We start from the raw sequence: 25,215 nt of genomic DNA, 5'->3' as shown, positions 1-25,215 counted from the left end.
AGAAAGGTGTAAGATAAAAAGGTAAGTCATTAGCTTCCAACCCGGCCCTCTCAGGAGGTCCCCTGAATTGTGTGTCCTCTCAGAAATACACAAGCATGCATACATTTCCCTCTAAACACAACAGTATCATAAAGGGCACACTGCAACTTGCATCTTCAGCCCAAGGGTCTACCTGACAAATGAGCTCACAAAGGACGGCAGAGACCTGTGGCACGGTCTGTTAAGGCTGTAATTCATATTGCAACACCAAGATGGCAAAATTATTTCCTTTTATTCTGTGGAACGTCACTAAAGTAAATAGACATGTGCATGATTTAAGTTAATTTATACATGATGAGAATTAAGGCTGAAAATGACTTCCGGGGAAACTCCTACTATTAGTTTCTGGGCAGGGGCTGACTTCTCTTGGCTTCCTTATGCTTCCTAACTCCCAGTGGGCCTGAATAGACACTGGCCAGACTTTCAAAGTAGCTTCTTGAAGATGGATGAGGATCTGGAAGGAAAAACAAACAAGAAATAATGTTTTCTCTAAGCACTGAAATGTTTCCTGTTCCTTCCATACTGCACCATTACCCACTCACATTGCCAAAGTTGTTAACATTTACATCCTTTCCCACCACCAGCTCTTCTAGGACATGTCCATAAATGGACTTGAATAGTGTTCTAGCATCAAACTAGTTTGCTTCTACTTGGACCTTAAATTTCTCAAATAATGCAAGAGCTTTTGTTTTGTACTATGACCATTTGATATCCTTGTCTTTTCCAGCTTTTTCTAGTTTTTCTCAGGTGCTTCCCCATCCTGTTCCACACTGGATTTGTAACTCTAGGTCATTTGCATGCTTATCAGAATGCCCCTTCACTAATGTGCAAATGAGGCTTCAGTTTCCCAAAACTCATGTCTTCCTTTTTTCTTGGTTAATTCCTCATTTTGCTAAGTACATTGCTAAATAACTTCTTAGGAAGAGATATGGGGCGGCAAACCCTCGCATGTCTGAAAACATCCAGATAGATTCGGTTAGGTGTGAGCACATGTTGAAAGTCATCTTCCCTGTGACCTTACAGGACACTCCTCCATTGTCTAAAAGCTTCTTATTGCCAATAAGACGGGTGTTAAGTCTAGTTCTCATTTTTTTCATAGGCAAGCCACTTTTTTATTCTCTGGAGAAAGATGTTGGGATTTTCATGTTTGACATTTTTGAAATTTCAACAGGACGTGTCTAGGAATATAAGTGCACACTGCAGCTTGCTTCTTCAGCCCCAAGGACCTGCCTAAGGAGAGACACGTCCTGTTGAAATTTCAAAAATATCAAACAATGCAACGTCACTCACTGTAGTCGGTACTCAGGGCCCTTTCACCTAAGGCCCTAAGAACTTCCAGATTGGTCCTGTTTCCTTCTCTTTTCTATTATACTTCCTAAGACATTTACTAACTCTTGCCTTCTAACTCCCTATTCAGAGTATATAGACCATCAGCTGTTCCTGACCTGCAATGTGTCATCAACTCTGAACCCCAAGCCTCCTGGGGCTTCAGCAGAGGGAGTCTAACGCCTCCTGTAGTTTCCTCTGTAGTTTATTGGACAGCAGTTTTCTCCGCTACACTGTCAACCTGTGACAAGCCATGCTGCACTTCTTCCAAAAATGTGTTGAAATATAAATATTTCAACTCATTGGTTATTGCCAACTCTCATTCCTATCCCCTCTCCCCTCAGGGAAGTCTGAAAAGAAATGTTTTGAAAGCATTAGAATGTGATTTTTTGTAGCGTCAGTTTGAGCTCTATAATTCATAAATAAGCTACATAAGGAAAAAAGCAAAATTCTTACCCAGTAACAACTTACCTGTTTAGAATAATCCATTCACCTGTTCTGTTTCAGGGTCCAAATCAATATCATAAAAACAGGGCCGGGTGGGGAGTCCAGGCATTGTGCTCATCTAGGATGTAAAAAAGCATTACAAATAAACTAAAGCTGGGCACAGTGGCTCACGCCTGTAATACCAGGTTGAGGTGAGGATCACTTGAGGCCAGGAGTTCTAAACCACTCTGGGCAACATAGTGAGACCCCCACCTCTACAGAAAATAAAAAATTAGCTGGGTATGATGGCATGTGCCTGTAGTTCCAGCTACTTGGGATGCTAAGGCAGGAGGACTGCTTGAGGCTAGGAGTTTGAGGCCACAGTAAGCCATGATCATCCCATTGCCTGGGCGACAGAGCGAGGCCATGTCTAAAATAAACGTAAAGTCATCTTTACTTTCACTTTTCCTTCAGAAAGAAAGCCCAAGGCACAAAGATAGAACATCATTTTATAGTTGTCAATAAAGTGGGTACTCTTCTTGTTACATATTAAAAATCAAGTCACTAATCCTGTTAAAAAACTCAGACTTAGAAACTGATCCCAGGCAGGCGTGGTGGCTCATGCCTATAATCCCAGCACTTTGGGAGGCCGAGGCAGGTGGATCACCCAAGTTCAGGAATTCAAGACCAGCCTGACCAACATGGTGAAATCTGGTCTCTACTAAAAATACAAAAATTAGCTGGGCATGGTGGCGTGTGCCTGTAATCCCAGCTACTCAGGAGGCTGAGGCAGGAGAGTTGTTTGAACCTGGGAGGCAGAGGTTGCCGTGAGCTGAGATTGCGCCACTGCACTCCATGCACTCCAGCCTGGGTGACAGAGCGAGACTCCATCTCAAAAAAAAAAAAAAAAAAAAGAAACTGATTCCTCATGTCCTTCTGCAAACCAAATGCCAGCCTTCGCGGTCATCTTCCATGTGGTCACAAGCAGTAGCAGGAGGTGTTTCCACCTTCACCTTACACGCATGAGTGCTGGGGAGTGCAGGAGTTGCTCACTCACCTCCTCAGCTCACACTTTGCAAGACCAAAAGGAGGTGCGGGGCTTGCCTGCTTTTAAATTTTGTTTTATTCAGTCTTGCTAGCTGAGCTGCCCATGTGATTTTTGCTTCAGCAACACGACGGTAGGAGTTAGTATCCTTTAACTTGGGCCAAGACACTTTTGTACATAATCTAGACGGTTTTATAATCACTATTCTTACTGGCCCAAAATGGCCTTCTAAAACTAAACTCGTAATGCTTACAAATTATATTTGTACTCACTGCTTTTCTAAAGACTCAGCTTTGACAAATTTCTACTTAGATGCAAATATGTATGGCTTGCAAGTGAAAACTCAGTATATTTTTATCTGTAACAATGTCCTATATAATGAATACACACAAGTTCCAAATTAAATCTAGACAGGAAAACAGTTTAGGTTACTTCTAAAACTTAACTATAAAAAGGTTATTAAAAAAGAATGAGTCATCTTCTGTAACACAAAACATCATCAATACTTTAGAAAACCTCATTCTGACTGACTTCTGAGTACCAGTCAATATTCCCCAAAACATTATAGGGATCTGACAACTGGTTTATATTCTCATATCGTGTAAGAGGTAAGGAGGTGCTAGGTGTGAGACAAGTAGGAGAAAGGAAAGGATGGGTCCTTAGACCCAGCAGAAAAACCAGAAGATGACATTATAAAGATAAAAGACACATGCCCATTGTTGTAGACATACATGTGATGTCAGCAGAAAACCCTAAAGATGGTTCCACAAACAGTGATGAGTAGGATTTTTGATATTTTCACTCGTTCCTCAAGAGGATTTTCCCTCCTAAACACTGGTCACTGATAATCAGAAAATATACAAAAAAAAGAAAATATTATGTGTACACACATGTATGAACTTAGATATAAAGTTCTGAAAAGAAGCCATCACACTTTGAATTAATATAGAAAATATTCAAATAATCTGAGTCCTGTTAAGGCCCCAACGGCAACTGGAAGGTGTTAGAATAGTGATTAAACCATTTGATCATGTGTGGAAACATCTTGGTCCAACTTAAAGTTGAAGGCCTCTGACGCATACTTTGTTCTAAATGAGAAAGTCTTGAGTTGGGCAGGCTGTGTCTCTCTCCACCTTACAGCCTGACTCTTACTGGCCTGACTGCTTCCAGATTTGCTTTCACCTCTACTGTTATCCTTCCCTTCATGTGAAGATCAAAAGTGACAAGAACGAGTACAGCTACCCCTCTTTCAGCTGGTAGTTGCTGACAACTTCTCCAAAAAGAACACCACATATTTCTGCAGTATTCAAGGTGCTGGGAAAAAATGGTGGAACATTCCTACCAAAGGGGATTTCTACAAATCCTGGAGACTGATGTACATCATAGCAAAGCTAAGCCTCCTGCTCTCTAGAGGGCTAAGGAGGCAGTGAGATGCAGGCATTTGTGCTAAGCACCACTGTGATGTGATGATGTTGCCCTACAGTGTGAACTGAGGGCAGCAGGGCTCTCACCTTTCATAATTTGCCCAAGGCCAAGATCTGGAGGTGAAAATGGATTCAGCTCTAATGTCCTATGTTTTCAACTCTATAATGCCACCTCCTACCACTTTCTTACCATACTGAAAGAATGACATAAATCTAAAAGGAGATACGTTGGTTTCTTTTCCATGTGTGTTGGTTTAGTTTAATATTTCAATCCTATATTGCATGGCAGTATAATCTGTAGATATAGGATACAGGGCAGATTTAGGGGATAACCTAGATTCAGGATCCATGCTAACCTTGGAACAATGTCAGCCCAAACTATGATTTTGTCCTTAAGCATCCCTCCCCTCTGCTTCCCAATTGGCAATATTCTTCCTTGAATATGCATAAAATCTGTAAGATAAGAAAGCACTGGATACCTCGTTCACCTTGAAGTGTAAATAAGCAACCTCACCTTTCATATCTCAAGGGTCCCATTTGCATTTTTTAATGGGGAAATTCCTTACTCAAAAATAATAAACCCGCTGAATTTCAGGCATAAGTTCTAGGCCTGTCAGCAAGACCCTGGGGGCATAAAACCTCTGTCCCTACCTCCTAGGGCTGTTGGGGGACTGAGTTAATCTATGTAAGGCTCCCAATAAACATTAACTGTGATTATGTTAGCACTACCCCAGCCTATCAACTGGGATCATCCTAGATTCAGTGAAGGGCATACTGCCCCTGGGAAACAGAATTTTTTATTCAGTATGAGTAGTCATGGCATCATTCTTGAATTGACACCAAGATGGTCCACAGCAAGAGCTATATAGGTCCTGCTTTATAGCTTATGATCCACAGCAATCATAATAGGCGTGATTCCAACTTTCTTCTGGGCAGCGAACTCTGCTCACTTGGCATTTGCTTGATGGTTTCAGCAACACACTTCAGACAAGAAGTGCAGATGCGCCCGCTCCTCCCTTGCAGCACACACTTACCGTTCCTACTAAGGGGTACAGAAAACCAGCCCCGACGCTGGCGCGGATGTCGCGAATGGGCAGAATGAAGCCTGTAGGGACACCTTTTTGCTCTGGGTTGTGAGACAAAGACAAGTGTGTTTTAGCCATGCAGATGGGGAGATTCCCAAAGCCCTGGGGAAAGAAGGGAAGACAAATGAAAAGATGACAACACAGCAGTGACCATCTGGGCCCTGTGATTACATGGATTCTTCCTTCCATTTATTTGAAACATCCAACTCCCTTTATATACATCTCTACCTTGCTGTCCTCCAGCTTATTTATTATGCCAAAAAACAAAAAAAAGAACTCTGTTGAGTGAGGGAGTTATGTACTCACAACTGTAGTCCACAAGTGAATATTTTATTTCCATCTATGGAAATAACATAAAACCAATTTAAAATAACAGTTTGGAGTAGATATGAGAATAAAATTGGAGAGGGTCAGGTGTAGTGGCTCATGACTGTAAATTCCAGCACTTTGGGAGACTGAGACGGGTGGACTGCTTGAGCCTAGGAGTTCGAGACCAGCCTGGGCAACATGGCGAAACTCCATCCCTACAAAAAACACAAAAATTAGCCAGGTGTGGTGGTGCATGCCTGTAGGCCCAGCTACTCAGGAGGCTGAGGTGGGAGGATTGCTTGAGCCTAGGAGTCAGAGGCTGCAGTGAGCTGAAATTGTACCACTGCACTCTAGCCTGGGCAATGGAGCCAGACCTTGTCTCAAACAAAAAAACAAAAACTGGAGACATTCTCAATATTTTGGTAAGACATTCTGCATTTCCTCATGGATTTCTACACATTCATATACCGCCTATGGGTAAATAAAGAACCAGGGACTGTGCCGCCTAATCCAAACCCAGAATTTCAGAGGACAGAAGGCTGCCACCCACAGAAGTGAAGCAATGGGTACTTGCCAGGGTTGGAAGGACCCAGAGATTGTGACTCCAGGCCTGCTTTGCAAAGAGTTGAAAGGACAAACTAACCAAAAATCTACCTGCTTTGTGTAGACTTCAGCTTTGTGTTGAGCTTCGGGGAGTAATTCAATGTCATCTGCTCCATAGATCTTCTGTGCAATGATCCTGATTTTATCCTCGACTGGGAGCTAAAGCACAAGAAAGAGATGGTGACACCATGACTGGACACATGTGAGGACATTTAACCAGGACATAGCCACATTCTAAGTCAGAGTCCCTAAAAGGGGCAGAAGATGGTTTTTATATAAATATATATATATGCAAATAGTTTGAGGTTGATTGGGTTAAGAACACTTTCTCTTTCCTTTTTTTTTTTTTTTTTTTTTTGAGATGCAATTCCAGCCAGGCTGGAGTGCAATGGCACGATCTCAGTTCACTGCAACCTCTGCCTCCCGGGTTCAAGCGATTCGCCTGCCTCAGCCTCTCGAGTAGCTGGTATTACTGGCATGCACCACCAAGCCCAGCTAATTTTGTATTTTTAGTAGAGACAGAGTTTCTCCATGTTGGTCAGGCTGGTCTCGAACTCCCAACCTCAGGTGATCTGCCCGCCTTGGCGTCCCAAAGTGCTGGGATTATAGGTGTGAGCCACCTTGCCTGGCCAGGAACACTTTCTTTTAATATCAAGCCTCAGATTTTATAAGTGAAAATGTCCCACAGAGGTAAAGTTTTTATATCTATATATGCATACATATATATACACATACATGTATTATATATATAGATATAGATACACACATGCATTAATATATATTAAGGTTTTATGTAAGTACATATTTAAAATCTCTTGCTAAGTACATCATAAACAGTATTGCTGACTACCCAAGAATAATTATTTCTTCATAAATAAAAAGTAGATGTTCAGGCTGGGTATGGTGGCTCATCCCTATAATCCCAGCACTTTGGGAGGAGGCCAAGGCAGGAGGATCACTTGAGCCTAGGAGTTTGAAACCAGCCTGGGCAACATGGCAACACTCTGTCTCTTTAAAAAATAAAAATTTTTAAATAATAAAAATTAAAAAGTAGGTGTTCTAATACTGGAGATCAGTCCTGTCAAACCAGATCTGGGGACACTGTTTATGAAATAAGACAACCAATGTCCATCTACATAATTCCCAGTTTGTATATGAGAGGCAGATGCTGCCCTTAACACAACTGATTAAGTGCAAACACCAGGAATTAGGAAATAATCATAAAAGCAAAATCACCTAGGTACTGGAAAAAACAATCCAGTGATTTACATGATCAACACACATTGGGTGTGTCCGCTTTCTGTGGCACCTGAAGCAAACAGTGCAGTGGACAGAGACCAATGGTCTGGCTGGTGAGGGCTCAGTCCCATGAGCTGTTTCCTCTGGGGCAAAGCCTTCAGAGAAGTGGAGCTGGTTTCTTAAATGCTGTGTAGACTAGTTCAGGGCATTAAGATTCAGAGAGAACAGCATAGGGAGAGGTTGCCTAAAGGAAATGAGAAGGAAAGCTACTCATGGGTAATTTGGATGAGCAAATTACAAAAATTAGGCAATATATCTGGCTTTATACTCCCTAGCAACTAAAGCTAAAAGAACATATTAGGCAAGTTTTTATTTATTTATTTATTTATTTGAGACAGAGTTTTGCACTCGTTGCCCAGGCTGGAGTGAAATGGCGTCATCTCAGCTCACTGCAAGCTCTGCCTCCCGGGTTCAAGCGATTCTCCTGCCTCAGCTTCCCAAGTAGCTGGGATCACAGGCGTGTGCTACCACCCTTGGCTAATTTTATATTTTTAGTAGAGACGGAGTTTCACCATTTTGGTCAGGCTGGTCTCGAACTCCTGACCTTAGGTGATCCACTGCCTCAGCCTCCCAAAGTGCTGGGATTACAGGCGTGACCACGGCGCCCAGCCAAGTTTTGTTTTTAAAAGGAGCAATAATCTATATCTATAAAAACAAAAATTCCCTTTTGAACTAAATAGTGATAATTTATGAAGGGGCTTTGTATAATGGACATGAATAAAGTGAATCTTCAATAAGGACTTTATAAAGATGAAACAGATTATTTTCATATGCATCTCATAACTGGAGCTCTATAAATGCCAAGGCACATTTAGAACTTCTGAAGCAAAAGCACTTTGGTTGAAGGGTGATTTAAGACTAGCAGACGCTGAGTAAGACAAAAAGTGGCAGCCTCCTGTTTGCCAGAATGGATAAAAGTTGCAAGTAGAAATGGGTTCTAAAGTCCATATGTCCCTGCTCTTCCAGGTCTCCTGCTGGTTTTCAAGGACTGGGTTTCCAGTCTTGGGTGCTATGCATGGGAGCGTGGAGAGGGTGCCTATAAATGCTTTGCGTTTGTGTACAAATTTGGGTTTATGGCATTTTTCTAAAAAGATGATTGCTGAACAGATTTTAAAACTTGTCTATAAAACCAAAGCTCAACAGGAGAATATCAATGTCAATGTTAATTAACTGTAAGTGTATTATATCTGCAAGAAGCAAAGAGAAATAAGAGAACACTAAAACTCAAGAGTAATAAGTTTATTCAGGGCTATTTTTGAAAGTCTATGATTATCTATTAAAAACCAAGCCAGGCCAGGCACAGTGGCTCATGCCTATAATCCCAGCACTTTGGGAGGCTGAGGCAAGAGGATCACTTAAGCCCAGGAGTTCAAGACCAGCCTGAGCAATATAGGGAGACCCAGTCACTACAAGAAAAATAAAATAAAACAAACTTTTTTTTTTTGAGACGAAGTTTCGCACTTGTTGCCCAGGCTAGAGTGTGTGCAGTGGTGCGATCTCAGCTCATTGCAACCTCCACCTCCCAGGTTCAAGCGATTCTCCTGCCTCAACCTTCCAGCCCCAGCTAATTTTTTTTATTTTTAGTAGAGATGGGGTTTCACCATGTTGGCCAGGCTGGTCTCCAACTCCTGACCTTAGGTGATCCACCCGCCTCGGCCTCCCAAAGTGCTGGGATTACAGGGGTGAGCCACTGCGCCCGGCCAATAAAACAAATTAGCCAGGCTTGGTAGTACATGTCTGTGGTCCCACCTACTCAGGAGGCTGAGGTGGGAGGACCACTTGGGCCCAGGAGGTTGAGGCTGCAGTGTGCCATGATTGTACCACAGCACTCCAGCCTGAGCAACAGAGCAAGACGCTGTCTTAAAACAAAAAACAAACACACAAAAAAACCAAGCCAAAAACTAGTCTAGAGAATAGGAAAATTAACTACAGCATATATCTCATATTCCTAACAAAGTTTCCAGTTGTTTTTTCCATACTACTTAATGTCAAATCACATCCTGAAATACATTGGACAGATAAATGAAAACAAAACACAACCCTATAATAAGAACAACCTTTTCCTGAATTAACTTTATTGTATCATAGAGTAAACAGGGCTCTACTTAGACCAGGTGTAATTTAATTTGCTTAGTGATGGAAAAAATGATGAAGCTTCCTGAAGTACTTTGGTTTTGCATGTGAGGGCCCTGAAATTGAGGCAGCACCTTACTGGGAAGTGAGCCTGGGGGCCCACGTCTTTCCCCCTTTACTGAAAAGCCATCAGAAAAATTTTGTAAGCTCGATGCAGCCCCTTACCAATCTGCCACATGGTTGGTGCCTTGTGTTAAAGGCTACAGTGAATTACGTATTTGGTCTATACGTAACCTTCTCTTCTGCCACCTGTACTTTGACCCTTTTCAAAGTTGGGATATGAGCAACGGTTCCCCCGCCACCCTGGGGTATTCCTGCTTAAATCCTCTCTGTAAGTGAGCAATGGCATGTTTATAAGAAGGCTGTCTGGGCGGACGCAGTGGCTCACGCCTGTAATCCCAGCACTTTGGGAGGCTGAGGTGGGTGGATCACGAGGTCAGGAGTTCGAGACCAGCCTGGCCAAGATGGTGAAACCCCGTTTCTACTAAAAAAATTAAAAAATTAGCCGGGCACGGTGGCAGACGCCGGTAATCCCACCTACTCGGGAGGCTGAGGCAGGAGAATCACTTGAACCCAGGAGGCAGAAGTTGCAGTGAGCTGAGATCATGCCTCTGTACTCTAGCCTGGGCAAAAGAGCAAGACTCTGTCTCAGAAATAAAAAGAAGGCTGCCTACAGGTCGTAGTCCAGGCTGTGGTTGGGTAACTCACCTATGTGGGAATCAAACCACAAGGCTGAAGCTGCGAAGCATGGGGCTCTAATAGAAGTAGCCACACAGAAACTTCACTGTGCCCTTTTCGTCTTTTTTCTTTTTTTTGCAAATAGCAAATCACCCACCTTGAGGTCATAAAGGAGCTGGAAGCTGCTGGGTGCTTGTGCTGCTCTCTGGACGGCTTGAGCCAGGGCTAAGGCACCCTTGCCCCCTTCTGCCCAGTGAGTGCACTTCACGGCATCAAAAGCCCCATGTTCTCTGGAAAGGCGGCTGATGAGGTCCAGCTCAGCCTCTGTGTCTGTCCTGTAAAGGAAGCACTTCATATGAAAGCATGGAAAATAGTTGGAGAGACAGAGTCTGTCTTCTTTTTGCCATAAAACCTCATGTGAATCACCCACTGATAAACAAACATTAACTAAGAAATTCAGCCTGGGTTTGAATCTCAGGTCTGAAACTTACGAGCTGGTGACTTTTGGCCAGTTACCTAAGCTCTATGTGCTTCAATTTCCACCTGGGTAATATGAGAATAATCACAGCACTTATTTCATTGGGACATCATGAGACTCAGATGGTAAATTCACGTAAAGTACTTGGAAAATTCCCAGCACTCCACAAGGAATCAGTAAATATTAGCTTTTAAGAATTCTGCTGGCTGGGCGCGGTGGCTTATGCCTGTAATCCCAGCACTTTGGGAGCCTGAGGTGGGAGGATCACGAGGTCAGGAGATCGAGACCATCCTGGCTAACACGATGAAACCCCATCTCTACTAAAAATGCAAAAAATTAGCCAGGCGTGGTGGCAGGCGCCTGTAGTCCCAGCTACTTGGGAGGCTGAAGCAGGAGAATGGCGTGAACCTGGGAGGCGGAGCTTGCCGTGAGCGGAGATCGTGCCACTGCACTCCAGCCTGGGCAATAGAGAGAGACTCAAAAAAAAAGAAGAATTTTGCTTCCCATTCTACTGTGGTGAGGCCATTATAACAAAACCCTGACCACCAGTGCAATACCTAAACAACCCACACAAGTTCTTGCATGACCCCTTCCAGTGTAATATGCCCAATTCTTTGTCAAGACAACATCCCACCAGATCAGTAAAATAATGGAACACTATAGGCCTATGACCTTCTGTTAGCATAAAAGGCCTCTAAAGTTGAAAAAGGAACACCGAACTTCAGGCTTGTGTGTTACTTCCCCCAGTGGAAAGAAAAAGGGCCCCCAGGAGCTGAATCTGACTTTGGGACCCTCGGTGGGTGAGGTGGTGAGCCCGCTGTGACGTACACAGTGCCTGTCATGGTGCTGGCTAAAACCACAGGCTATAATAGCAGTAACTGAAAAACAAAATAGGCCGGGCGCGGTGGCTCAAGCCTGTAATCCCAGCACTTTGGGAGGCCGAGACGGGTGGATCACGAGGTCAGGAGATCGAGACCATCCTGGCTAACACGGTGAAACCCCGTCTCTACTAAAAAAAAAAAAAAAATACAAAAAACTAGCCGGGCAAGGTGGCGGGCACCTGTAGTCCCAGCTACTCCGGAGGCTGAGAAAGGAGAATGGCATAAACCCGGAAGGCGGAGCTTGCAGTGAGCTGAGATCCGGCCACTGCACTCAAACCTGGGCGACAGAGCCAGACTCCACCTCAAAAAAAAAAAAAAAAAAAAAAAGAAAAACAAAATAAAGCTAAAAGCAGTGCTGTACAATCAGCTCCAGAAGATTTTCCACATTCATCCTTTTCTCTTACACTCTACACTTACTTGAATGCATTCACGGCCACTACTACTGGAATTCCAAACATTCTGGCATTTTCAATTTGTTTCTTCAAGTTACTGAAGCCTTTTTCAACCAGCTCCAGGTTCTATAAAAACAACAGTGAAAGGTCTACGAGATCAGAGAGTTGAAAACCACTGCAGGTTCTTCTTCAAAGGCAAACAACCTCCTTGAGCCAGCAGCCACTCACTGTCAGGACAAGGAGGCCAAGAAAGAAGAGAAGGTTCCTTGGTGCATTTCCTCCAGTGCTGTGAGTGGATGCTATGGAGGACTGCAGCTTTCACTCCAGCCTATGACACTAGAGTGGAGCTCTGCTTGTTTCCCAGCCTTCGAGAAAAAAAGTGCTGGTATATTTGCTGTCATTATGCCATAACATTATAGCTTATTTGCTGTTTGAAAGGAGTTAGTTACCCTTACCCAAATTATATTTACAAATTGTGTTTTTAGATTTTATGTATTCGTAGGGGTATGATAATACAAACTGACTCTACTCGGCACAGCACAGACCCTTCCATCAGAAGACAGAGTCTAACAACATAGTGGCTGGCACAGAAGAGGTATTCGTTACATGGCTGCCGTAAATACTGCTAGGAAATATGAAGTAAGCAGCGATGTTTTCAAAGGTTTTAATGAACTCAGCTGTGAATGAGGGCAAGAAATAAGATAAATACTGTCTTTAGGAATCAGGCCAGTGGCTGGGCCCAGTGGCTCACACTTGTAATCCCAGGACGTTGGGAGGCCAAGGCAGGAGAATTCCCTTGAGCCCAGGAGTTTGAGACGAGCCTAAGAAACATAACAAGACCCCGTCTCCACAACTGAAAAGTTAATTAAAAAAAAAAGGCCGGGTCTGGTGGGGTGGCTCACACCTGTCATCCCAGCACTTTGAGGGGGATGAAGTGGGTGGATCACAAGGTCCAGAGATTGAGACTATACTGGCCAACACTGTGAAACCACGTATCTACTAAAAATATAAACATTAGCTAGGTGTGGTGGTGGGCACCTCTAATCCCAGCTACTTGGGAGGCTGAGGGAGGAGAATCACTTGAACCCCAGAGGCGGAGGTTGCAGTGAGCCGAGATTACACCACTGCACTCCAGCCTGGCGAAAGAGCAAGACTCCATCTCAAAAAAAAAAAAAAACCGAGCTGGATGTGGTAGCTCACACCTGTAATCCCAGTACTTTGGCAGGCTGAGATTGGAGGATCACTTGCGCCCAGGTGTTCGACACCAGCCTGCCTGGGCAACATAGGGAGACCCTGTCTCTACGAAAAATTAAAAAACTAGCCTGGTGTGGTGGCATGTTCCTGTTCTTCCAGCTAGTGGGGAAGCTGAAGCAGGAAGACTGCTTGAGCCCAAGAGTTAGAGGCTGCAGCTATGATCACGCCTCTGCACTCCAGCCTAGGTGACAGAGTGAGACCCTGTCTGTCAAAAAAAACCAAAAACCAGCCAGGCGCGGCAGCTCACGCGGTCAGGAGATCGAGACCATCCTGGCTAACATGGTGAAGCCCCGTCTCTAATAAAAATACAAAAAAATTAGCCGGACGTGGTGACAGACACCTGTAGTCCCAGCTACTTGGGAGGCTGAGGCAGGAGAATGGTGTGAACCCGGGAGGCGGAGCTTGCAGTGAGCCGAGATGGTGCCACTGCACTCCAGTCTGGGTGACACAGCGAGACTCCATCTCAAAAAACAAACAAACGCCGGGCGCGGTGGCTGAAGCCTGTAATCCCAGCACTTTGGGAGGCTGAGACGGGCGGATCACAAGGTCAGGAGATCGAGACTATCCTGGCTAACACGGTGAAACCCCGTCTCTACTAAAAAATACAAAAAACTAGCCGGGCGAGGTGGCGGGCGCCTGTGGTCCCAGCTACTCCGGAGGCTGAGGCAGGAGAATGGCGTAAACCCGGGAGGCGGAGCTTGCAGTGAGCTGAGATCCGGCCACTGCACTCCAGCCTGGGCGACAGAGCCAGACTCAGTCTCAAAACAAACAAACAAACAAACAAACAACAACAAAAAAACCAAGTACTACAAACTAAAGGGAAGCCATTAAGGAAATGTACCTTTAAGTATGTTTACTGCAGCCCTGCTTGTAGCATTGGAAAATTATAAACATAAACCTCCTCCAAGGGGGACTGGGCCAATGAATTACAATACATACACTCAATGAATATTTATCATGCAGATGTTATGAAAGTGAGACCCATCTGTGTTAACATGGAACCTGTCCAAGACGTACTAAAGGTGCAAAACCATGGAGAGCTTAATTATTCCATTTTAGGACAAACACAAAAATACATGCGTATAATTCACGATAATTTTTTAAATGTTGAGAAATATGCTCTGAACTGTTAAGGGGACTCAACTCACATATATTATATTCTTGTAATGTTTGTTTATTATTTTTTACAAAGGGTATATTACTATTGTAGGCTTAACAATACATTAAATATTTTAAAAATAAAAGAGTCTTATAAAAATACATATACTGAATCATGAGCAAAACCCAGCAGTAATGTTTGTGGATACCAAAAAAGCAGAAATGGGTAGGATAAAAGGTGGAAAACAACTGATTCATTATAAATATGATTTATGCTTTTTTTCCTTTAATAATTGAAAACTGAGATTATGATTTATTTGAGCTTCTAAAGAACACTGCTAATTCTTTACATGAAAACCAATTAATATGTAAGGCTGATCAAGAACAGTTTTAAATAAGCAGAATTTCTTAAATGAAGACACCAGCTGGGCCAGCTAGGGGCAGTCACTGTAATTAGACACAGGAAAGGCTGTGGGGTGGCAGGAGGGCCAGAACTGTGAATTCCCCTCCTACGCGTGAATCAGACAAATGACCATAAAAGGCAAACCATAACTCAGATGACAGGCAGACTCAAGGTACCAGCAATTTTTTTCTAGCCAGTTTTGAAATACTTCATTTGGGGCCTGAACACTGACCCTGTATTGCTTGATAATTTAAAAGCCTTCCAAAAAGGCAGAAAAATTGAATTAGCAGTGACAGCAGGTGACCTTGCCACCTTATCTGATGGCCTGTCTCTCCTGTAACCACCCCAAACTGGCTTCAGAGATGTTTCTTTGATGGTAAATGACATAAATATGAAAAGGTTTGAGCTCACAGTTGTTCTCTAGCTTCCTGTTTGATGCTATAAATATCCAGGAAGCTTTGTCTAGAAAAACCACCAGAATCCTGACCATGTATCTTGGCCCTTTAATATCGATTTAAATCTGGAGAGGAGAAGCCATTTCAAAAAAGGTCTCTACTTGTTTCTGATCTGAACGGCATTTGGAACTTACCCAGCCAATGCAGGGAAGACAATGGAAGGGAACTGCTATTAGTCTAGGACAGGGTTTCTCAGCCTCACACTCCTGACATTTGAGCTGGATAATGTTGTAGGGGGCTATCCTGTGCATTAAAGGATGTTTAGCCAGCATCCCTGTTTCTACCCACTAGATCCTAGTAGCACTCCTCACTTCCAGTTGTAATAATAAAAAAAGTCTCTAGACATTGCCAAATGTCCCCGGGGTCAAAATCAGCTGTTGAGCAGCAACCACTGGTCTAGGGCAGTGGCTTATTGACACCCTATGTAGGACAATTCTGTTTTGTGAGGCCCATCTTCCCTATCTACTCATTTAATGTAACTACTCAGCACGCTGCAGGCCTTTTGGCACCCTGCACCCTGGGTCACAGCAATAACCCATTCATTTCCACACGGGCGAGGTGGAGAAATGCTGATTCAAAGTGTGGTGCTTTCTAGGACACGTGATGCACGTGATGAGAAATAACTGAGGTTACCTCCTCTATGTAAGCCTTGGGAAGAGGCAGTCCAGCAGTGACCTGGAAGGAAAAGAAACAGAGTCAGAGGCATTTCCTATTTAAATCTCCTAGCTTAAAACGGTGCTTGTCATGTGTTAAAGGCAAGAGGCTGCAATGCTTGCAGACTGTACAGTAGTATAAGATTATTTCCTGCCCTAAGGACTTAGGGCATGTGACCAATCACACAGCACAGAACAAAAACGACTGCTTTGAGCAGCGTGGAAGACCTCTATGACCTGAATTAAGCAGGTGAGAAGGATCGGATCGATGGTGGGAGAAGTGGAAAGGGGTGTACCCTAGGCAGATGCAGTGACTCATCGAGTGAAGGCCATAGCAGTGAGGTTGGGAATCAAGGGCAGTGTGGGGAAAGAGGAAGCGGTCGGGCCTGCGGAAGTCACCCTGGGATGTCTGTCGATGGAGCCTGTGATGAGCCCTGCTGTGGTTTCATGAGCTGGTCCACAATGCCAACCCAGCATTGGTGGAGCTGAACCATGGTGTAGGGTCAATACAAACAAGAGGGAAAACAATACAGAAAGATTTTCTTTCTCTTTTATAGAGTGTATCTAAAGGATGGAGATGTCTGGTGCCACCCTCCCCCTCAACGCCCCCCGGCCCCCAGTCTTGATCTATGCCATGGCTCAGCCCTGTTACATCCACAGAATTGAGCAAGTGGGTGAAGGTGTCCATTTCATGGGCCCCACCATGGGCAGTGGATAGTGATTAGGAAGCTCCGTCCTCTCCCACTGCAGTGAGACCATGGTGCTCCAACTCCAGAAGGGGTCATGAGGAGGCAGAGCAAGAAGCAAGGACCTTACACGTAGCTTCCCGTCAGTAAGGTAATGGGAGCAGGACGCCTACTCCCTTGACAGAGCCATATGTGCAAATGTTCCCCTCCATGCACAGCATTATAGGACATTATCCTGACCGTGAGGTCAGGAGGAAGCAAGGAAAGGAGGTGCGATGGTGTGAGGGTGAGTGAGGGGTATAAGAGAGAGGAATGTTAGTTGTGACTGGGGAAAAAAAAGGGAGTCTATTCTGCGCTACTAGCAGAAAGGGGTGTGCTGGGTTGGGAGTGCCTTTGGCACTCAGGGATAATTAAGACTGGATGGGGTGCTGGGGTTGTTATGGCAGCATTCCCAGTGTGCTCTGGGGACCCAATCCTTTGAAGGGGTCCATGAGGTCAAAACTATTTCCATAAGATTCCATAACATCTTATGGCCCTTTTATTCTCATTATCATCCTCTCATTGAGCATATAATGGACTTTTCCAAATGTTATGAGACATGTGATGTCACAACAGATTAAGTACTATCTTCAATTAAGCCGGACCCAGAGAAGATCTGAAAAATGGACAATGCCTAAATTTTGTTGGGAAAAGATAGTGCATTTTCATGTTTACAAAGTTATTTATGTTAACATGTAATTCAGTTTTAATTTCTAATGTGGTAAATATCAATAGCTATAACCCACATGAACAAAAGCTCTTTTAGGCCCTCAATAACTGTCAAGAGTGTAAAGAGGTTCTGAGGCCAAAACAGAGAACTGCTACATTAGAACAAACCCTGACCAAAAGAAATTTGATTTTTATCCTGTAGGTGAGGGAAGCCTTATTTCCTAAGTTACAATACAAGCTCCTGGTGGACAGGAATTTAATAGTTTTTCAAATGATTTCAGAAAACTAGCACCATGTCTTTTCATGTAGGACCTAAAGAAAAGGTGTTAAAATACTAGGATAAAAAGTAGAGTAGTAGGAATTTCTAAGCAGTAAGAATTCAGAGAAATACAAAATTCAGGCTGGAGGTGAGGATGAGCCAGTCTCCACCTGTTTCTCTGTTACCAGGGCAGCCCTGGGCAGATCTGTCATTCTCCTCTCCCCTGCTCCCTCCCTAGGGTGTGGAGGCCCTGTCCAGCATGAACTACTCAAGAAGGGGCTGACCTCTGTCTCAGCTAACTGGTTTGGGTGGCTGGTTGCCAGTGTCACTATACAGAGGGATACAGATTTAAAAAGAACAGTCTGAACATAAAACAGTTTTTTGTGGGGCTAGCCAAGCACACGTCCTTGGAGGGGTTTAGATGTTGTCAGATGTCCTCCGAAAGGTAGGCCAGGCAGCCGATTTTGGCCCTCTTAAAATGCTGAGCGCTGACGGTGCCTGTGAGTGATAAGGCAGCCAACACAAGGGCTGTCTGCCCATCCCTTGCTTTTGCTGCCTATTAATCACGAGGATAAAAGCAGCTCAATAAAGAAACAGGCAGAAGTCATCCAACTTCCTTTCGGCCGTCAGCACACTGCTGATAATCAGACACTTCAACCCACTGCTCACCGTGGGGCCGCCCCCGTGCATCTTGAGAGCTCTGACAGTGGCAACAAGCACCACCACGTGAGGGCGGAGGCCGGAATACCGGCATTTGATGTTAAAAAACTTTTCCATTCCAATGTCTGCTCCAAATCCCGCTTCCGTCACTGTAAGGAGGAAAGCAACAGTAAAAATGCCATCCCAATTCCCCTGATGTTAAAAGAAATATACAGTCTATTCACTGGTTTTGCAAAAACACTAACCTACAAACCCTTCTGGTCCAACAAGCTTCAGTGCGATCCGGTCTGCAAGGATGGAGGAATTGCCGTGTGCGATGTTGGCAAACGGGCCAGCATGGACAAACACTGGAGTGCCCTGTGGAAACCAGGACACCGTGAGCTGAGCTGCCAGTCCTGCTTCAAAGTGGGATCACACACTCAAGAATATGGAATTGATTTAGAATCAGAAGGAAAAATACTTCCCAGAGGGAAAATACAAAGTCATCTCTTTTATTTTAGTAACCTCCCAGTCACAGGTGTGAGGAAGAATGAGAAGAAAGAGATGAGCAAGTGGAGAAGGTCTTGACTACCCAGGTTAAGTGTGCTTTATAACCACTCTGCTCTGACTGTCCAAAACCAATTCAAGAAGGCAGGAGTCACTCTGCTCACCTCCAATGTCTGCATGAGATTGGGCTTGATTGCGTCCTTCATAAGCACTGTCAATGCACCACTCACCCCCTACGAAACAAATGTGTGCAGCGTGAACTCCCACCAGCAAAAAAACCCAACCTTCTGAAACCAATATTTGACATTCTAGCCTTACCCATGTTAGCCATCTTGGACCAACTGATACTTTCACCTGAATCAGACCATTCATGGTTTCTTTCTGGATATGCTAGGAAGTTGCCAATTATTTATTTATTTATTTTTTGAGACAGAGTCTCGCTCTGTTGCCCAGGCTGGAGTGCAGTGGCGCAATCTCGACTCACTGCAAGCTCTATCTCCTGGGTTCATGCCATTCTCCTGCCTCAGTCTCTCGAGTAGCTGGGACTACAGGCACCCACCACCACGCCCAGCTAATTTTTTTGTATTTTTAGTAGAGACAGGGTTTCACTGTGTTAGCCAGGATGGTCTCGATCTCCTGACCTTGTGATCCACCCGCCTCGGCCTCCCAAAGTGCTGGGATTGCAGGCGTGAGCCACCTCGCCCGGCCAAAGTTGCCAGATAGAATAAAAATGACATTCACATGTAATTTCTGGAAAAACATGTGACTCTGGAAACAAGTATCTTTATCAAGCTCTGCTGCTGACTGATGTGAGAAATCCATTCTAGACTCGGTTAAAGCATGGCAATGCTTGTTCCTAGAGTACTCAGTTATTTGTAACTCTGGTATCTGGGCAGAAATTTCTATAAATACCAAACTCAATATGTGTCTTCCAAAGCTGAAACTGCAATATTACGCAAGAGTTCAATACCAGCTTTTAACATCAGGTCACTCTATTAAGCCATCAAAGTGTAGCTGAACTAACTAGCAACAAAGATAAAGCAATGGTACTCTTGATGTTCTCTGCAAATTGAAGTCATACGCCCACTTTTAGAGATGCCCACAGGATGAAGATGTTACTCAAATCACCTGGACTTGTGATCTATTAGTAAAGCATACCACCTATTATTCACTCTGATGTACTTTTTAAACATTTCATAATTATCTTGCAATTAGCAAAATAGGATTAAACTGATGAGTTAATTGCAATGTCTTAAGTACAGCGTTAAATTCTGTTATTAATAACTGCTGAAAGACCCTAGGACAACAGATACAGATATGTCGCCAAGCCTGGCATGCCTGGGTACCCACCAGATCTTCGGCACTGACGGGCTCCCCTTTCTTACTGGATGCCACCACCATTTTGCCCAGTCTTTCTCTCATGTCTTCTAGAGAAGTGGTGAGAGCCAGCACAGCCATAATTTCACTGGCCACAGAGATATCAAACTGGGCCTGTGGGCAGGGAAAAGAGGCACTAGCAAAAACTGTGTGTTAAACCAGAAGTGTGAATTGCAAGTGATCCTTTTTTACATCTGAGGCTTAAACAAATAGCTTAAAAGGATAGAATAACAGAATACTACCCAAAATATTTAATGAACATAATCTTCTAATAGCAAAAAATATTAATTAATTATTCCAAGACCCTGAGTTGTCAATTTTTTTTTTTTTTTTAGACAGAGTCTCATTCTGTCGTCCAGGCTGGAGTACAGTGGCACAATCTCGGCTCAATGCAACGTCCACCTCCCGGGTTCAGGCAATTCTCGCACCTCAGCCTCCCAAGTAGCTGGGATTATAGGCACGTGCCACCATGCCCAGCTAATTTTTGAATTTTTTTGGTAGAGACGGGGTTTGGCTAGACTGATCTCGAACTCCTGACCTCAAGTGATATGCCCGCCTCGGCCTCCCAAAGTGCTGGGATTATAGGCGTGAGCCACCACACCCAGCCCTGAGTTGTCAATTTTTTAAAATAAATGTTACAGTAGGACCAAAAAGCTATGATTTTATCATGGCCGCTTATAATCATGCGCTTATTTTCTTCATATACAAGGGAACAATATGGTACCTCAAACCAAGGAGATATACAGTGAAATGGCTACAAAAAAGAAGCAATTTTAATCAATTTCTATGCAAGGATATTCACTTGGGGCTCTCCACCTCCAGGAAAAAATGCTGGGGGAAAAACACACAGGTGACACATGGGATTTATTGCAAAAGCTGTCAGGAGTGCTCAATGCCACACACCTACTCACTTCCATTTTAAAAGGGAGAAGGCAGAACAACACCTGGCAGTATCAATCGTATGAGAGAGGATGGAGGAGGAGAGAAGCAGCAAGATCTAGTGCCTCCGAACTAATTTCCTTGGAAAGGGACAAATTGTTACCGTCCGTGTGTGACCCTTCTCTGTTGGAGCCTGTCCAATCGTGATCTTCCTCAGGAATCTATCATTGGTATCCAACACTATAGCAGACAGGCAAAATATAGAACGATTTTGAGTAAAAGGACCACAAAGTTAAAGGAAGCAGCAGGGTTTTAAAGCAATAAGTCTAATTGCATGATTGTCTATCAATATTTGATCTCAAAATGGATGGCAAAGCTAGAATATGTGTTAAAGTTAAGAAATGATGTTCATATACCATAAATACACAGGAGTTATTTTTAAAGCAAAGGAATGTGGAGTGGCTTGGTTTTATTCCATCTAGAGAATTCAAACAGTTAACTAGAAATCTGGAATCTATTTTAAAGCATATTCCACATATAAGAAAAACAGAGCAGTCTACATTTTTTCAAAAGACTGAGGTTTGTGTTGTTGTTCTGTGGGATGATGACTCATTGACTTTCCACCACCGTAAGAAACACAGGAGCCATCAAATCAGGGCAAGTGCAAATATCTTTTGAAACATGCTGGGTGCCAGTCCTGGTCTGGAAATTTAGGAAACATAGCACACTTAACAGAGATAATTTCTATTCTGATGACAGAATATCTATCCAATTGTATAACCACGAAAAACATGGCAAAGATCAAGCAACTAACCAACTAACGACTTCCCAGGACTAACTACTGTTAACATTTTAGTGTACCCTCAGTTCTGGTTTTTTGTATGTGTAGTGTAATAGGAAATATATTTGACCTTTGCCATGGGTTCCTGACACAAGGCTCATAGAGCTCTTGGAATTCCAAGGGTGATAGGAGTGTCTTATTATTCATTACAAACTTCTTTTGATCACACCTGAGTTTATGGTAATAAGTGACTTATGGTAGGTCTCCTAGACAGCCTCAGGAAAGGACTGGTCACCAAAAAGAACAAATGATTAGAGGACTGGAACTTTCAGTCCCACCCACCAACCTCTGGGTAAGGTATTAGGGGTGTATATTACTCTTGAACAGGCTGGGCGTGGTGGCTCACGCCTATAATCCCAGCACTTTGAGAGGCCAAGGTGGGCAGATCACCTGAGGTCAAGAGTTTGAGAACAGCCTGACCAACATGGAGAAACCCTGTCTCTACCAAAAATACAAAATTAGCCGGGCATGGTGGCACATGCCTGTTAATCCCAGCTACTCAGGAGGCTGAGGCAGGAGAATCACTTGAACCTGGGAAGCAGAGGTTGCGGTGAGCTGAGATCACTCCATCGCACTCCAGCCTGGGCAACAAGAATGAAACTCTGTCTCAAAAAAAAAAAAAAAAAAAAAAAATCCTGAACAACATTTGATGAGCCTCTGGGCTGGTGAACACATCCAGGTGCTGGGAGAGTGATGCACCCTATGCTTCTCTTCCATCTGGCTGTTTCCGAGCTGTATCCTTTATAATAAACCATAAGCACAAGTGAAATGCTTCTCTGAGTTCTGTGAACCATTCTAGGAAATGAACCTGAGCAGGGGATTGTGGGGACCCTCCAGTTCATAACCAGTTGGTCAGAAGCACAGGTGACAACCTGGATTTGCGATTCGTGTGTGAAGTGGGGCAGTCTTGTAGGACTAAGCCCTTTATCTATAGGATCTGCTCCAGACAGTTAGTATCAGAATTGAGTTAAATCATAGGATACTCAGTCAATATCCACTGGAGAAGTGAAAGTTGAATTGTTGTGGAAGAGAAAAACTACCCATCTGGTGTCAGAAGTGAGGTACTGAGAGTACTATGAGTATGGAGAGGAAACAGGAGTTGCCATTTCAGTATCAAATGCCAAACAATATCAAAGAAACACAAAATGAAATTGATCCATATTCCTATTAATAACATCATTGTTGATGGCTGAATATGTTTTAGAACAGAGTTTTTCATCTTAGAGATTGGTGAAGAAGTGTGAGGATGTGAGAAGCTCACAGAGTACAAATTTGCCTATATATTTTGTGGGTTTTTTTTCCTTTCAAGATGTTTTCTATTTCAAAATCAAAATAATTTCAAAGTAAAACACACACACACACACACACAATGAACAAAAAAACCCAGTTCATACTCTAAATGAGTCAAGGAGGAGAGGCATTTTTAAGACACTTGATAACATGCCAAATTATTTTCCATAAAGACTATCATAATTTCATACCAAAACAGTGTCTTATATAGCAATCAGACACATACACACGCCCCACTCTTACTATAATGTGTTGTTAGAGCCAACCCTTATTTTTCAAGAGAAAAAAGTATCAGGTTTCATGTAACTAATATTTCTGTAAAAAATAGCCAGTCAATAGGTATGACTGCCTCTAGTTTCTTAGAAAACATGAATGAGACACGGAGCAAAAGAAAAGTAAATCGGATACTAAATCTTCAAAATGGACTTTTAGCTTATTCCTTATAAAATATTATACCATTTGTCTAAAGCTATTGAAGCAAAGGCAGAGAAATTCCTGTGTGGTTTTAGACGTTGAGGGTGTCATCTAAAAAATGCCATTAGCTAGCAACAGTTATTGAGTCAAGGAAAATCACAAAAACGGTCAATAAATTGGCCTTCAGCTGCATTCTGCATGAGGGGATGAAGATTCCTTCTCAATAGTGATACAGAATAGAAAGCTGCATTGTTGATGCAAAGTAAAATCTAAGCTACACTAGTTGTGCATTGAGAAAAGTAACATATGGCAGTGAAGCCAGGCAACCTACTTACTAAATTGGTAAGTAATTAAACCTTGAAGGCTACCTAATATATTATAAGAGAATTTAATAAAATGAGGTAAAAAAATGATTAGGTAGGCCGGGTGCAGTGGCTCATGCCTGTAATCCCAGCACTTTGGGAGACCGAGGCGGGCAAATCACAAGGTCAAGAGATTGAGACCATCCTGGCTAACACAGTGAAACCCCGTTTCTACTAAAAATACAAAAAATTAGCCAGGCGTGGTGGTGGGCGCCTGTAGTCCCAGCTACTCGGGAGGCTGAGGCAAGAGAATGGTGTGAACCTGGGAGGTGGAGTTTGCAGTGAGCCGAGATTGTGCCCAGCCTGGGCAACAGAGGGAGACTCTGTCCCAAAAAAAAAAAAAAAAAAAAATTAGGTAAGCTAGAGAACTACAGAAAAAATCAAGTCATTTATGCCACACAAGAGTTCTAAGAATAAAGGTCACACATGATTCAAGAAGTGATTAAACATAATTTCTCTACTTCATGACACCAAAACTTTTTGCATAAAATTAATTTGTAAAATGTTAGTTTTGGTTTAACTACCCTAATTTCAGTCAACACTGAATAGCCAGCAAAATGTTCGACCAATCCAATGAAGAGAGATTTGATGACAGCTAATAAGGAGAGATACTGAGAGGTGGCAAGAAAAAGAAATAATGTCACCATCTTAGTCATGCCTTAGCTGGTAAAATACCAACATGGAAGCTTCTGAGCCTCACATTTTAACAACTATTCTGGAGGGTGTGGGGTGTGCAATATAGTCAAAACAAACGGGATTTGTATACTGCTCTGGTACCTCTTTGCCAAGTTATGGTTTCTGGATCAATGTCCAATCTTGCAAATCTGTTTATCTCTTCATCTGTCAGTGTGGTAGGGTCAGTCTTTTCAATGCCTAGTCTCTGAAAGGGTAGGAAAATGAAAACATAAAATAAGACAAATAGAAGCACAATAAATGTAAAACAAAAATTTTGATCTCTAGCTCTAAATGGGATCCCCTCTAGGAAATGCAAACCATCTTGAATTCAGAAGGAAAAACTGAAAGCTGGGGGTTATTTCCCACTGTCAACCTAAAAAAAGACATTACAAAAAATTATCTCCAAGTAGGTTGAGTTTATTCAGGAATGAGAGATGAGGATTATAACTTGGGATGCCACAAATATGCCTAGTGAGGAAAGGGAAGCTTTTACTAGCCATGAAGGCGAGCTTTGGCTGGGTGTGGTGGTTCACGCCTGTAATCCCAGCACTTTGGGAGGCCGAGACGGGCAGATCACCTGAGGTCAGGAGTTCGAGA

At 43.2% G+C, this 25,215-nt stretch overlaps 1 protein-coding gene across 1 annotated transcript; it reads right to left on the bottom strand.

The window, feature by feature from the left end:
- Positions 1-250: 250 nt before the first annotated feature.
- On the bottom strand, positions 251-24,856 carry LOC116272906 (C-1-tetrahydrofolate synthase, cytoplasmic-like). Its single transcript, XM_031661800.1, has 13 exons — positions 24,721-24,856; positions 21,200-21,276; positions 20,131-20,271; positions 18,945-19,013; positions 18,540-18,651; positions 18,304-18,443; positions 15,962-16,003; positions 12,144-12,244; positions 10,525-10,702; positions 6,309-6,416; positions 5,295-5,447; positions 1,837-1,930; positions 251-493 (listed from the first exon to the last, which is right to left on the bottom strand). Exons 3-12 carry the CDS (start codon positions 20,236-20,238, stop codon positions 1,841-1,843), a joined length of 1,101 nt encoding a protein of 366 aa, XP_031517660.1. The 5' UTR covers positions 20,239-20,271; positions 21,200-21,276; positions 24,721-24,856; the 3' UTR covers positions 251-493; positions 1,837-1,840.
- Positions 24,857-25,215: the final 359 nt, after the last annotated feature.

The sequence above is a fragment of the Papio anubis genome, unplaced genomic scaffold (assembly GCF_008728515.1).
Source record: "Papio anubis isolate 15944 unplaced genomic scaffold, Panubis1.0 scaffold251, whole genome shotgun sequence".
NCBI lineage: Eukaryota > Metazoa > Chordata > Mammalia > Primates > Cercopithecidae > Papio > Papio anubis.
This window is presented reverse-complemented; position numbering and strand designations above follow the sequence as displayed.